This window comes from Rosa rugosa, chromosome 3, assembly GCF_958449725.1.
Source record: "Rosa rugosa chromosome 3, drRosRugo1.1, whole genome shotgun sequence".
In the NCBI taxonomy this organism is placed as follows: domain Eukaryota; kingdom Viridiplantae; phylum Streptophyta; class Magnoliopsida; order Rosales; family Rosaceae; genus Rosa; species Rosa rugosa.
Window position 1 is genome coordinate 411,787 of NC_084822.1, and position 12,771 is coordinate 424,557.

General features: G+C 36.6%; 1 protein-coding gene and 2 long non-coding RNA genes across 8 annotated transcripts; all 3 read right to left on the reverse strand.

Moving 5' to 3' along the window:
* Positions 1–490: 490 nt before the first annotated feature.
* LOC133738211 (uncharacterized) lies at positions 491–4,390 on the reverse strand. 6 transcript variants are annotated; one of them, XR_009860015.1, is made up of 6 exons: positions 3,144–4,390; positions 2,459–2,604; positions 2,138–2,224; positions 1,705–1,898; positions 1,072–1,323; positions 491–868 (listed from the first exon to the last, which is right to left on the reverse strand). It is a non-coding gene; the product is annotated as an uncharacterized LOC133738211 (long non-coding RNA). The 6 variants fall into 6 exon arrangements; XR_009860013.1 differs by lacking the exon at positions 2,138–2,224 and adding an exon at positions 3,011–3,047 and having other exon boundaries at positions 3,144–4,389; XR_009860012.1 differs by lacking the exon at positions 2,138–2,224 and having other exon boundaries at positions 1,072–1,166; positions 1,237–1,323; positions 3,144–4,388.
* A 2,919-nt stretch (positions 4,391–7,309) lies between these two features.
* On the reverse strand, positions 7,310–8,788 carry LOC133735687 (uncharacterized). The gene is made up of 3 exons (XM_062163080.1): positions 8,500–8,788; positions 8,327–8,378; positions 7,310–7,857 (listed from the first exon to the last, which is right to left on the reverse strand). The coding sequence occupies exons 1-3, from the start codon at positions 8,634–8,636 to the stop codon at positions 7,582–7,584; spliced, it is 465 nt and encodes a 154-aa protein (XP_062019064.1). The 5' UTR covers positions 8,637–8,788; the 3' UTR covers positions 7,310–7,581.
* Positions 8,789–9,069: 281 nt separating this feature from the next.
* On the reverse strand, positions 9,070–10,821 carry LOC133741337 (uncharacterized). Its single transcript, XR_009861832.1, has 4 exons — positions 9,855–10,821; positions 9,571–9,725; positions 9,370–9,457; positions 9,070–9,274 (listed from the first exon to the last, which is right to left on the reverse strand). It is a non-coding gene; the product is annotated as an uncharacterized LOC133741337 (long non-coding RNA).
* Between the last annotated feature and the right edge of the window lie 1,950 nt (positions 10,822–12,771).

Below are 12,771 nucleotides of genomic sequence, written 5' to 3' on the forward strand. Positions count from 1 at the left end.
TTCACCGTTGTATGATACAAAGTCAGTCGACGTATATTTCTTAACACCGTTGTCCAAGAACTCGACAGATGCCGGACGGACCCATGCGCAGCAGTTCACACAACAGAATTTGCTTTTATGCCGTTGTGGGTTGAGATTTTCATACAACGGTTTTGTAGTTTAGCTGTTGTGTGATTAAAAGTAAGACAACTGTGTTCTAGTATTTTCTGTTGTATGAGCTTAAAACTAGACGATGTTACTTATTGAAATCCATTGTGTGATATCTATGAACGAGTTAAATTAGACAATGTTACTTATTGAAATCCATTGTGTGATACCTATCAATGCGTTGTGTGAATACCCAGAATTTTTGGTTCAGACAACGTTGGTTGACATTTTTGAAAATCTGTTGTATGATTGCTGCAAACATCCATTCTCTGAATTGATTTGTGCATTAATTTGGTCCATTTTACCTAATAAACAGTGACTATATCTTTCAAGCAATCCATCATAATCCAACATTCTGTACATAAAACTGCAAAAGGCAGTAGTTCCCAAACAAAATTGTCCAAATTTCAAGCCAACAATAAAAGAAGAAAAGCATTCCTAACTAGCTACACATGAATCAAAAGCTGATATAATATCTTTTCACTTCAACAAAACCTTCATGTGTCACTTTACCAAGCATCTTGTGCACTATATTCTTATTTGCATCACCTCCAAGCTTGTTGTGAAGCTTCACAAGTTAGCACATATTGCAGCACCAGGAGGAATGTTCCTATTTGTTTGTGGTGTTGAGTAGAACAAATCTGAATGGTTCTTCTAGGATTTGGATATTGGAGTGCGAAGAACCGTTTCCTCTATATCTACATCTTCACCATTCAAAATCCTGCACAAGGTTTCCCATCACTTATCAAATACTAAATTACCAATTCATGTCATAATAATTCTATGTCGATAGATAAGTCAGACTAGTGATTGTATCAGCTAAGATAGAGGTACATTTGAACATTATACACATTTAATTAATGAGACAAAGAAGCAAATCATAGTCTACCAATGAGACTAAACAGCTTAAATGATAGAGCAAACCTGAAATGCACAGGAGCATAAGTTCGAAAAAGTACATAAGTATTGCTCATGTTGACTTCACTATCAATCCAATCAATCAAAGTTTCCATTGATCTCTGGTATGCAGTTTAACATGAAAAAGTCAAATTAACAAATTAATAATAAGCCTCTAGTTGTGAAGGGTACCAGTAGATGTCGGATGGTTTGTAATCAAAAGCATATTTAAATTTTGTAGCAGCTGCACCATATATCCCCAGTTGTGTGCAGAACTCGCTGCAAGGTAAGAAATACATGATATCTTTGCCATATGCCAATCATTTGGCAGCTGAAGTCAAACTTCTAATCAGATTTGACAACTACAATTTGTCTCACAGTCAAAGCAGCTATACAAACTGAAATGTCAATAGATATATTTATTACAACATGGGTACTACACTAAAATAAAAGAACTAGATTAAAAATCAACCTAGTAAGCATTCGCAACTAATCAAAACCAGCAGTACACAAAACTGAGCTAATTGACCTTATTACTAACCACTGAGACAGTATTACTAACCATATTTAGAATTGAGCAGCTTAGAGTTTCAATAATTTATTTCTTCCCAGTAATTTTTTACCATCAGATCAAAGGAAAACTAAAAAGTAGAAATGTACCTTAACCACTTCCCGATGAATTGCTTTACGATTCCTTCTTCCCTTTTGAGCATTAAACATCTTAATGGCACTGCATCATGGAGAGCTCAATAATAACCACAACACTTGAAGCTCCATTGATATTGGTCCCTCTATGCATGAATTGAACGTAATAGGTCCCTCTATGCATCTTTTGGTTTTGCTCTTTCTTATCCCTGAAAGGGTGTTGTTTAGCTCATGCATTGAATATAATACATAAAGAGAAAGATAATTAACAGAAGTTTAAAGACACACAAGCACTATATCAACTCCAATAAAAGTCGGCAGATATTAATAGCAGGCAATTCATGGTATTTTGCAATCATTTCTATATTTCGTGTTTTTGTGTCACTGGATTTGAAAAATGCATGAGACAACACAAAATTGACAATAAAAACTGATGGTGATGTTATACCATTGAGTTTGTTTGAGGTATCAAAAGCAAGATGAAGCAGTATGGTAGTCTTTAATGGCTAAAGCAGTAAAACTTAAGATACTGTTCCTGCAAGAAAATTGCAAAAAGCACATTGCTATATACCATGAAGAAAGAACCATCGACTGACTCATCCATATATGTTATTGATTCTGTAATTTTTTCTGTTATAGTAATTATTCTTGGCTACCATTTGTTTCGTACCAATTTCTTTGGTGTACCGAAAAAGCAAGTCTATGCAGATCAGACCGGCCATGTGAACTGGTGGCCAGGAACAAAATACCAACAATCATTGAGATATACCTGCTTGTGCTAATTTGCTACTTCTAGTCTTTCAGAGAGCAGATCATATCTGTTCTTGGAAACTAGTCTTCACACCAATGATGGTACATATAGTCTTGTGCAATCAATGTCCTTTACCCTTAGCTGCTAACAATAACCTTAGCTGCCTATATAAGAGAGAAAATTCATGTTGACAATAAAAGAAGGAATGTTCATACTCAAGATTAACTGTTTCTGACAGACTATAAAGAAACTACAGCTTCAGAAATTGCCAGTGCAATTATTGATCCTGTAATTATTTCTCATTTGGGTAGTACTTATAAACTGAAACCGCAAGAATTATTACTCGAGATTTCAACAAGATAATGAGTACGGACACACTGCCTTGAACTGAAGCCACAAATTAAAGACCAGAAAGTAAATCACTGCCAGACATGATTCTAGAGAGCTATGTGAATGAGCTTATTTTGAGTACATCTATACAATGCCAAACCTCACAAAGTCATACTCAGTGGATTCCCCTAATTGAGTATATAGCAATATTATCATATCATAGTACTACTACTACCCCACCTTCACTAACCCATTATCTGCAGCACAAAATAATAGCCTGACAAAAAAAAAAAATCTCTTCACATTTCGAATGCAAAATTCTGACCAAGTAATTAACAAGTTAACATTTAACAAAGCTAGAACTCCACTTTACCTTCAATAGAGATCTGAACAACTTTTCTCGAATCACCATTGTTTTCTTCTCTCTTTTTCTCTTTCTCATCTCTAAAGGTCCTGAACTTTTATCTGGAAACAATTCAACACAATATCAAATTGTTTATACTTTATTCTCTTCTCATCATAAACCTACAGAGCAAAACTTCAACTTTCCATGCCGAATTATCCAAGTGTCTTCTGTCTACTACATAATAGACATCAATTACACACATTCATGTATTGGTATTTGTTCTAAAATCCAATACCCTTTCTCTACTAACTTCATTCTACATAATCCCAGAAGCATTCAAGTCAATTCAAACAGCAAAACGAATCAAAAACAAAACTTGAATCAAAGTGCAAGAAATTAAAGCGACGACCCTTTTCAACAGGCTCCAAATTTCTCTGGGCAAGCTCCTTGTTCTTCTTCTTCTCCTTGACTCCCATCTTCTCTCTGAGCAAATAGCTCAACTACAGAACTGAGACTACCTTATCTTACTTGAAACCAATGCAAAGCAAGAAGAAGAAGAAGAAGAGGGTATCTAAACCTTAAGGAAACAAACCAAAATATGAGACCAAGTTCGGAACTTGACTGAACTTGACTGATTTCGCAGGTGTTGCGTGTCTTTGGCTCATGGATTGTCTCAGATTCGAGCGAAGACTTCGACCGGGTGCTTAGATGGAGATTCTTTTTAGGGTTGAGTTGGGGTTTGGCCAGAGACGGGTAGACTTTCAAGAACTAGAGAAGACGACGGGATTATGGGGTTTTGATTAGAGTTTGGTGGCTGTGATTGGACTTGGTGGAAGAAGGTGTCGGAGCCAAGGGATGATGCTGAAGCCTTGAAGAGAAGTTGAGGCTTCTGGGAGAGAAGAGAATAAGAGAAGAAGAGAAGAAATACCCCGTCTGGAGCTTGCAAAGAATGAGATTTATCTTCTCTCTGGGGCAGAAGAAATACCCTAATCGAGTAGAACCCAACTCGATTGGTCATAACTCAAATCCCCCATTTCAGCAGAATGAAAAACCCCCAAATTGAACCCAACTCGAACCCTAATCGAGTAGAACCCAAATCGAATAGAATCTAAATCCAGACTTTGAAAGATGGTGATTTGTGATGACTAAGTGTTTTGCGAAGATGATGAAGAAAAGCTCCAGATTTTGCTCGAAGTGAAGAAAAGCAGGGGTTTCTCTCAGACATGAAAAATGGCCAAGGCATTAAGTGTGCCCTCGAGTTGCCTAAGGCAATAAGCATTAATTTTTTTTTTTTTTAAATCAGACAGACAACGTATAGGTACGTTTACGTTGTCTGATTTGTTACATAGTTGAGGGAATGAAAGATGGAAATTTCCGGCCCCTGTAATCAAAATGTTAGGTTTCGCACTTAGGCTAGTCATTTCTCATTCACACAACAGAAATAGTTCATTCTGTTGTTGGAACTTGCAAGCATAACAAACAATTGCAGCCGAATTTTCTCGTTTTGGGGGGAATGAATGTCTTTTTGGAGCCATTTCCAAATTTTGGTACTCACTTGCACAGCAGAACATTAAAAACCATTGTGTGATGATTTGCAGGTATACTCCTACAACGGAAGTAACTAAACTGTTGTCCAATTTAATGACATCTAGGGTACAATTTGGAGCCAAATTTGACTCAATTGTAGGAGGGAAATATGCCGGTCTTTTTTTTCATTCAGACAACAGATAATCTTTCTTTCCGTTGTGCCATCACCTCCTAACTAGAAGTTTTAGAATTTGAGCCTCTTTATACAACGAAGATTTATTAAATGTGTTGTATGATTCAATTGTCGTCAACAGATAACAGAGGATTTGTTCTCCGTTGTGTGATGCAGTTTTTGGTGTAGTGCTTGTATCCAATCTTCAAGCTGAGGAGGGGTGTTAGCTCTATGGTCCTATTCAGCTCAACATCAGTAACTAATTGGTTAGTCTACTCACTCTGTTGCGTGCTTCTATGGATGGTTAATTAGCCTGTGGCCTACAGCTGTAATCCACGTGTAAGCAATCTGTAGCATAAGTAGTTAGTATATAAAGCTAGTAGCTACCTCAGTTTTCATCAATTGTATCAGAGCCTTATTCTTCATCAATAGAAATTCTGTCTCTCTCTAAATTCTCTATTCTCCTATGTTCTTCACACAAAGCTTTCAGTTTTCAAGCTCTCTCTTAATAAAAGCCAGCCAAAAATTTTAACTTTCGGAGGAATATTAAGCTTCCACAGCTTACTCAAAAGCTCAATATTGCTATGCTTTTCCATGCTATCAAGTTGCAGACTTAATAATGAACTGACCATTAGAAGAGGGTCCCCAAACAAACTCATCTTCCTGATATGTGTAGGGAATAGGAATGTCAGTAATATGGTTAACATTAACATGGTCCAGATAGTTTAAAAGTTTAGTTTTATTCCAAACACCATTACCAATATAATCAGGTATTGTTTCATTTAAATCAATTCTATCTTTTAGATGATATGGGATAATATCAAAAAGAGGGTAATTAATCAAACACCCAATTAAAAGTCCAGAACTTTTTGGACTGACCATTTCCAATAATCCATCTCATACCTTTAAGAAGGAGAGGCCTTGCATCCAATGTTCCTTTCCAAGCAAGAGAATTTGATTGCTTCTTCTTAACCTGAAAGAAAGAGCAGTTTCTAAGATAATTGTTTATTACTATTTGAGACCACCAATTATCATGATCTGTAATTATTTTCCAAGCTAGTTTTGCAATGGCTGCATTATTAACAAAGGCACTAGGCCTCACTACACCAAAAATGTTATCAGACAACGGCAGAAAACCGTTGTGGGATTTGGAGACCCACCGTTGTAGAGCGAGCTGTTGTCTGATGAAAAATCAGACAACGGTGGAACACAGTTGTGTGATAAACAGCCAGACAACAGGTATGTGTTATAACTGTTGTGTGATAGCTCGGCAGATGGCTCGGCAGATGCCAAGCGCAGCTGCGCAGCAGTTGAGGCGCTGTCTTCAGACAACAGTTCCAGTTTTAAGCTGTTGTATGTTAAGTGTATCAGACAACATTTTTTTATTTCGTCTGTTGTCTGATTGATCTTCAAACTTCAGTTCTTGGACTATATCCGTTGTGTGATGAACTTTATGACAACAGAGTTCAATTAATTATGTTGTCTGAGTATAAATTAGAAGACACTGATTTGTTAAAAACCGATGTGTGATATGATTGATTACAATGTGTTTTTGTCCTATTTTTGTTACCTGATCATTGTGTGATCAGAATTAGGCAAAATTAATGCTCAATTATTACCTAAATAATGGTACATCTAGATCGTTGATCAATTGGAAAGAAAACACATTGCAAATGCTCAAATGAGTAATCAAACCTATTTCATTTATCTCTTAATGTTAAAAGCATTTCCCAAAAGCTGATACAACTACGTAAAACATGCCACATATAGAGTTTGTGCAGGAACTTGGTTTCAATAGCCAACATATTAATACAAACTCTTGTCTTCCCACTATTCCAGGAACTTAGTCTGTGCAGCCATGGTGTCAAGCCTTTAAAGTTGAAGCGAGTGGTTTGCAATTTCTGTCCAAATGTCCAACCAAAGACACCTCAGCCAAAAAAGCCAGTCTAGAACCTATATACAAACAAATAAGCTTCAGAAAGTTGAAATTCCTTTCTATCCATCAGAACACAACCTTCTGCATGCCATCCAAAAGTGCATATATCCAATTGTTATGCTTATGATTTAAATATTGAAAGTTGTCTAAATAGAAGTCATATACATCTATGAGCTGTATATTAGTCATTTGCTACACTCTTAATATGATTTGATTGATACATGCTAATATATACCAACCAATGTTACTTACAAACTTCGAATCGATATAGTGATCATTTATGTATGAAACAAAAGAAGTATATAGAGTTAACCATTCTGACCAGACGTCAATCTTCAGAAATTTCTCATAAAGAAGTATGTAGAGTTATTTTAATAATTGGAACACATACTAATATTATACAGCATATCTCATTATCAATAGTCTGAACTGAAAGATAATATACATTCAAGAACTACTTATAAAGTACTATCAAACATAGGGGTTTGGGTAATGTCTAAAGGTCCTTCACAAGACGAATAACATATATCATTCATAATGTTATATCAGAAGTAAATATTATCTCAGAAAATAACTAAAAGGCATCTGTTCAAAACAAGGGTGATCCTGTCAGAATAAAGAGATGAATAAAAAGATAATCTTCACAAGGATATCATTATACAACCACGCAGCCAAATTTCCTGGAGAATCTGAAAAGCGAGCACTTTTTTCCTATATTCAACCTCATAGTACTCAGAATGGCAACCTTGGGTCGAACAATGACCAGAAAGTGAATATTCCAACCCAACATCCTCACACAATCTTCATACAGTTTAAAATTTGCCATTTCATCAATAACTTTTATTGGACTCATTACCAATCTCATTCCAACCAAACAGGCATACAAGAAAATAGCACGAGTTACACAACGGAGAACTACAGGAAACGAAGAAGGCTAGAGCATTCACATCACAGATGAAAGAATACTTCGTCAGGCTATGAAAGAAGAAGACACATTCACCGAGTAATGAAATGAAATTTAGGAACGATACCAAGTTTATCTTCCCTTGCACAAGCGAAAAATCCCAAGCAATATACGAATTTATCGAGTCCACAGACAGAGAAACCTATAAGAGTGATGAAATTACAAAATGCCATAAGTTTGGAGCAGTATTGCAATAATATTTGACAGAGAAACTGAATAAGATAATTGCAGGATTGTTTCTATACCACAAACCAGCTAGTTAAGAAGGTTGTTTCTCAACCTATATTACTTACTAAGTTTCTTCACTACCTACTATACTAAGCTTGACTAAATCTTATAACACATTACTCAGTTTAGATGGACAAGTTTTCAGATTTTCCTTACTCTCAATGTACTAGAATTGAAAACTTGTAGTTTTTTTTTTTTTTTTACAAACACCAACAAATCATAAATCAAATAACACATTACCCATTTACTTGGGCTTTCAGTCACACACTCAAACTGATCCCTCAATCACATCTGGACTAGATAAAGGGTACGTGATGCTGATCTGAATGAATATAAGTAGCATCCACCCAAAATTAAAGGAGTCCAACAGATATGAAACATACCTCATGTGTTTTACCGGCAGGAACAGTTGTCTCTTTGTAATCATCATTATTCCTGTACAGGAAGCGAATAAATATTATATATTATATATGTATATACATATTTTGAATATAGAGAAGTGAAGCATGATAAGGAGAAAAAGAAAAGGAAAGAAAGAAAAAGAACAGAATCTAACCCTCCATCTAATGCACCGGCAACCTCTGCTGAAATTAAGAAGGGCGAATTCGCAAAAACCTCACTGAAAAAAATGCATATTACATTAATTGATATAGAAATAAGCAGCTGACAGTCTAGCGGCAGTGGGCAGTACATTTGAAGTCAGATTTGCGGCCCAAGAAGACAACACAGCTTCGTTTTGGCATTTAGCTATCTCAGTTCATGCAAACTTAAATGATGCATGATCAGAAGCAGCATACCATGAAATCTATTTGTCAATTTTCACTTTTACGCATTCATGGGATGAAAGGGTGTAAAGAAATAATCAAACACTAGCTAAAAGGAAAGGGTAGATAAATTGAAACTTTGAAAGTAATATGCTTTTTTTAAGAAGAAGAGATGGTGAAAAGAATCATTACCATAAATAATAACATCAACTAATGTTACCAAGTCAACAGAGGAAATAGCATTAATACCTGATAAACCTAATAAACCTTTCAAACTCAGTGGTGTAAACGTAAACAGCTTGTTCCAAGACAGCTACCTCTTGAGATCAGGTTGTGCAAGATTGTAGGTTGTGCAAGTTTATGTTTAACCCAAAGAGCAAAAGTAGGTTTCACTCCAAAATCAGTGGCAACTAAACCTGTGAGGCGTGAACATTGATGCAGTAACTATTACAGATCATTAATTGTGTTGATGTACTCTTGAAACATATAAAACTGCTTCCAATCTCTGTAGATCTTGTAGGAGCATCATTTTATGGTCCTTGCAGAAGCTATCGAAAAATGTCGAAGCTGGTAATATATAGAAACATATAGAGAATTATTTGACTTGTTACCAAAAGTTTACAAAGTGAGGTGCCAAAGTTGGAAATTAGAGAGATAATTACCTGAGTTGCTGAAGTGCACCATCCACTTATTTATCCACTAAAAATGCTTTAGGCTTGCTAATTCATAAGAAGCAACCAGCCATAGCCCCTGCAATCAAAACTCAAATACATTCACCTACTAAGAAGCAATCCAAAATATAGGAAGTATAGAATAAAAAGACGTATCTTGCAAAGTGGCAGAATTACATAATAAATTTGTACCATGCAGAATGGCTTTCTCGGCTGCTTTCTCAATCAACACCAGCACCACAGAATCCAATTAGACTGGAACAGATTGCAGGAATGCAGTAAGTCAGATATCAAGAAAATTAATCCGTTATCTACTAATGTGCATGCGAAAGACAGTTATATCATTCCTGCATGAAGTACTGCTCAAATCAAATCTTACTACCTATTAATTTTCATCAAATCATGATTATTTCAGTATAAGCTGTTAACTGCCTAGCATATACATGAAATCAAACCGAGTAAACAAACCAACTCACATGGTAATGCAACTGAAAGTGCATATGTATGCAAATCCTTCTTAGCATATTCCATGGTAGGACGGTCTTGAACCAAAGTCATCAAAAACACCGAACAACCAACAGCCATAACAGTAGGATCAAAACATCAAACTTGATTATCACAAGTCATTCAACTCAAGGCAAACAACCTATTCAATCCAACTCGACCAATTTCAACCAAGGCACAGACACGCATTCAAACTTGAATTTCACTCCCAACACCACGATTCAATCAATTCATGCTAAGACACAAACAACCCATTCTGCACACGAAATCAAATCGACAATTTCAGGCTTGCTTCTCTGGGTTTACCTTTGCTAGTTTCTGGTATTGTAACAGAAACTTCGTTTTCCAAAGCTTGCTGCCGAGACTGGGTTGGTGATGAGTTGATGATGCCTCGTGCTACAACCCAGAAATCTTCGAAGTTTAACTCCCACTCAAGGTCAGGCCTCATCCAGGGAAGCAGTCGAACCAGAAACCAAGCCCAGACGCGTCGGAGAAGTCGCCGGCGTAGCAACTGCGTCGAACCTGAGCTAACCGAGAAACCAAGTCGACAAAACTCCATCAATTTTGAAAACCAATTAGCCTAACACGTAGAGAATGGCAGGAAGATGAGTTTCCATACCAGATGAAGCTTAATCGGTCTCCGGAAATTGCAGAGGTTGCCGGTGAATGTTCGGGCTTCTCGTCGTCGGGTTTCCTTCTCCGTTCAGTGCATGGACAATCCAAGGATAGGAGGCTGTTGGCGACGGCAAGACGAAGAAGATGGTGGTCGTCCGTCGTCTATCGGTGGCCGGACGTGGAAGTTCTGGTCGGTCGCTGACCGGGTCGCGTTGTGTCCGGGTCAGAGAGCAAGCCAGGAAAAAACCCCAATCGAATTGGTGAGAACCCAATCCCCATTTTCAGCAGAACAAAAACCCCCAAATCGAACCCCACTCGAACCCTAATTCAGACTTGAAAGATGGTGATTTGTGATGGCTTAAGTGTTTTGAGAAGATGGTGAAGAAAAGCTCCAGGTTTTTCCCCGAGTGAAGAAAAGCTGCAGTTTTTCTCTCAGACATGAAAAAGGCATTAACTTTGTTTAAGTGTGCCCTCAAGTTGTCTGAGGCATTTAGCATTAACTTTGTTTTTTTTTTCCCTTTATTACTCAGACAACGTATAGATACATTTACGTTGTCTGAATTGCTAATAGCTAAGGGAACGAAAGATGAAAATTTCCCGCCTATGCAATCAAATTGTCAATTTTGGCGCTTAAGCTAGGCATTTTTCATTCACACAACAGAAATAGTTCACTATGTTGTGGGAACTGCAAAACATTGAAGCCGAATTTGCTTGTTTTGGGGGGGGATGAATGTCATTTTGGAGACTTCTCCAAATTTTGCCATTCATTTGCACAACGGCACATTAAAAACCATTGTATGATGATTTGCAAGTATACTCCTACAACACAAATAACTAAACTGTTGTACAATTTAGTGGCATCTAGGGTACAATTTGGAGCCAAATTTGAGTCAATCTAGGAGGGAAATCTGCCGCAACTTTTTTTTTTATTCACACAACAGATTATTCTTGTAACCGTTGTGCAATGACCTTCTAGATAAAAACTTCAAAATTTTAACCACCTTATACAACGTAAGTCTAGTAAACATGTTGTCTGATGCACTTTCCTTCATCACACAACACTTTTTTTTTTTTCGTTGTGCAAAAAGTGTAGTATGTTAAGGTTTTTGGTGTAGTGCCTGATACCCAATCCCCTATACTTTTGGGGGTGCACACCTTGTCCCAGGCAACTGGAGGGCATTTTTTTGAACCCAAAAGAAAGTTATAGCTTGCCTGTCTATGTTACTAGTAATTTCTGTGGAAATTTAAAACAAGACATGACATAGTTAGGCATAATAGCAAGATTAGATTTAATGAGGGTTAATTTGCCAGCTCTTGAAAGTGTGCCTTTCTTCCACCCTGCTAACTTATATGAAATTTTCAGCAAAAGTTCCTTAGCATTTATAGGGTCTTTCCAGAAGATAACATTATGTATTCCTAAGTACATACAAATTGTAGCTTTCTGTTGGATATTATGAACATTAACAATGTCCAACTTAAGGCTGCTTAGGACCTTAGGAGAGAAGTAAAGAGAAGATTTGTGAAAATTAATACATTGTCCAGAGGCCAAAGAGAAATTAGAAAGAAATTTAAAAATATGTTTAGCTACTTTTTTCGTGGCCTTACCAAAAATGAGGCAGTCATTAGCAAACATCAAATTAGAGATTCTAGATCCTAAAAGGGAGGATAAAATGCCTACTTGTGACTTGTAGTTGCTAGCTAAATTGTTAAGGTGCCTAATCAAAGGTTCCATGGCTAAAATAAAAATGTAAGGTGAGAGAGGGTCACCCTATTCCACTCGATGGTTTGAAGCAACCTGTAGCATTTCCATTGACAAGAATAGAAAAGGACAATGAAGTGATGCAGTTCATAATTTGATTGATCCAGTATGCATGGAAACTAAATTGTTTAAGGCAGTGCATAATGTAGTTCCAATTAAGGAAGTCATAAGCCTTTTCTAGGTCAAGTTTGACAGCCATTGCTCCCACTTTGCCTCTTTTCTTTTGAAAATATGAGAAAATTTGACGAGTTATTAGGATATTATCTTGGATGGCTCTATCAGGTGCAAAAGCACCCTGGTTTTGAGAGATACATTTCTGTAATAAAGGTCTTAATTAACCTTTTAACAATAATCTGGTGATTATTTTATAAGCAACATTGCAAAGGCTAATAGGCCTGAAATCTGAAATTGTTTCAGGGTTTTCAATTTTAGGAATAATATTTGTGTGGTTGATTATGTTTAGGGCTGTATTATTAAGAAAGAATTTTTTAACCATGGGAATGATAGTACTTTTT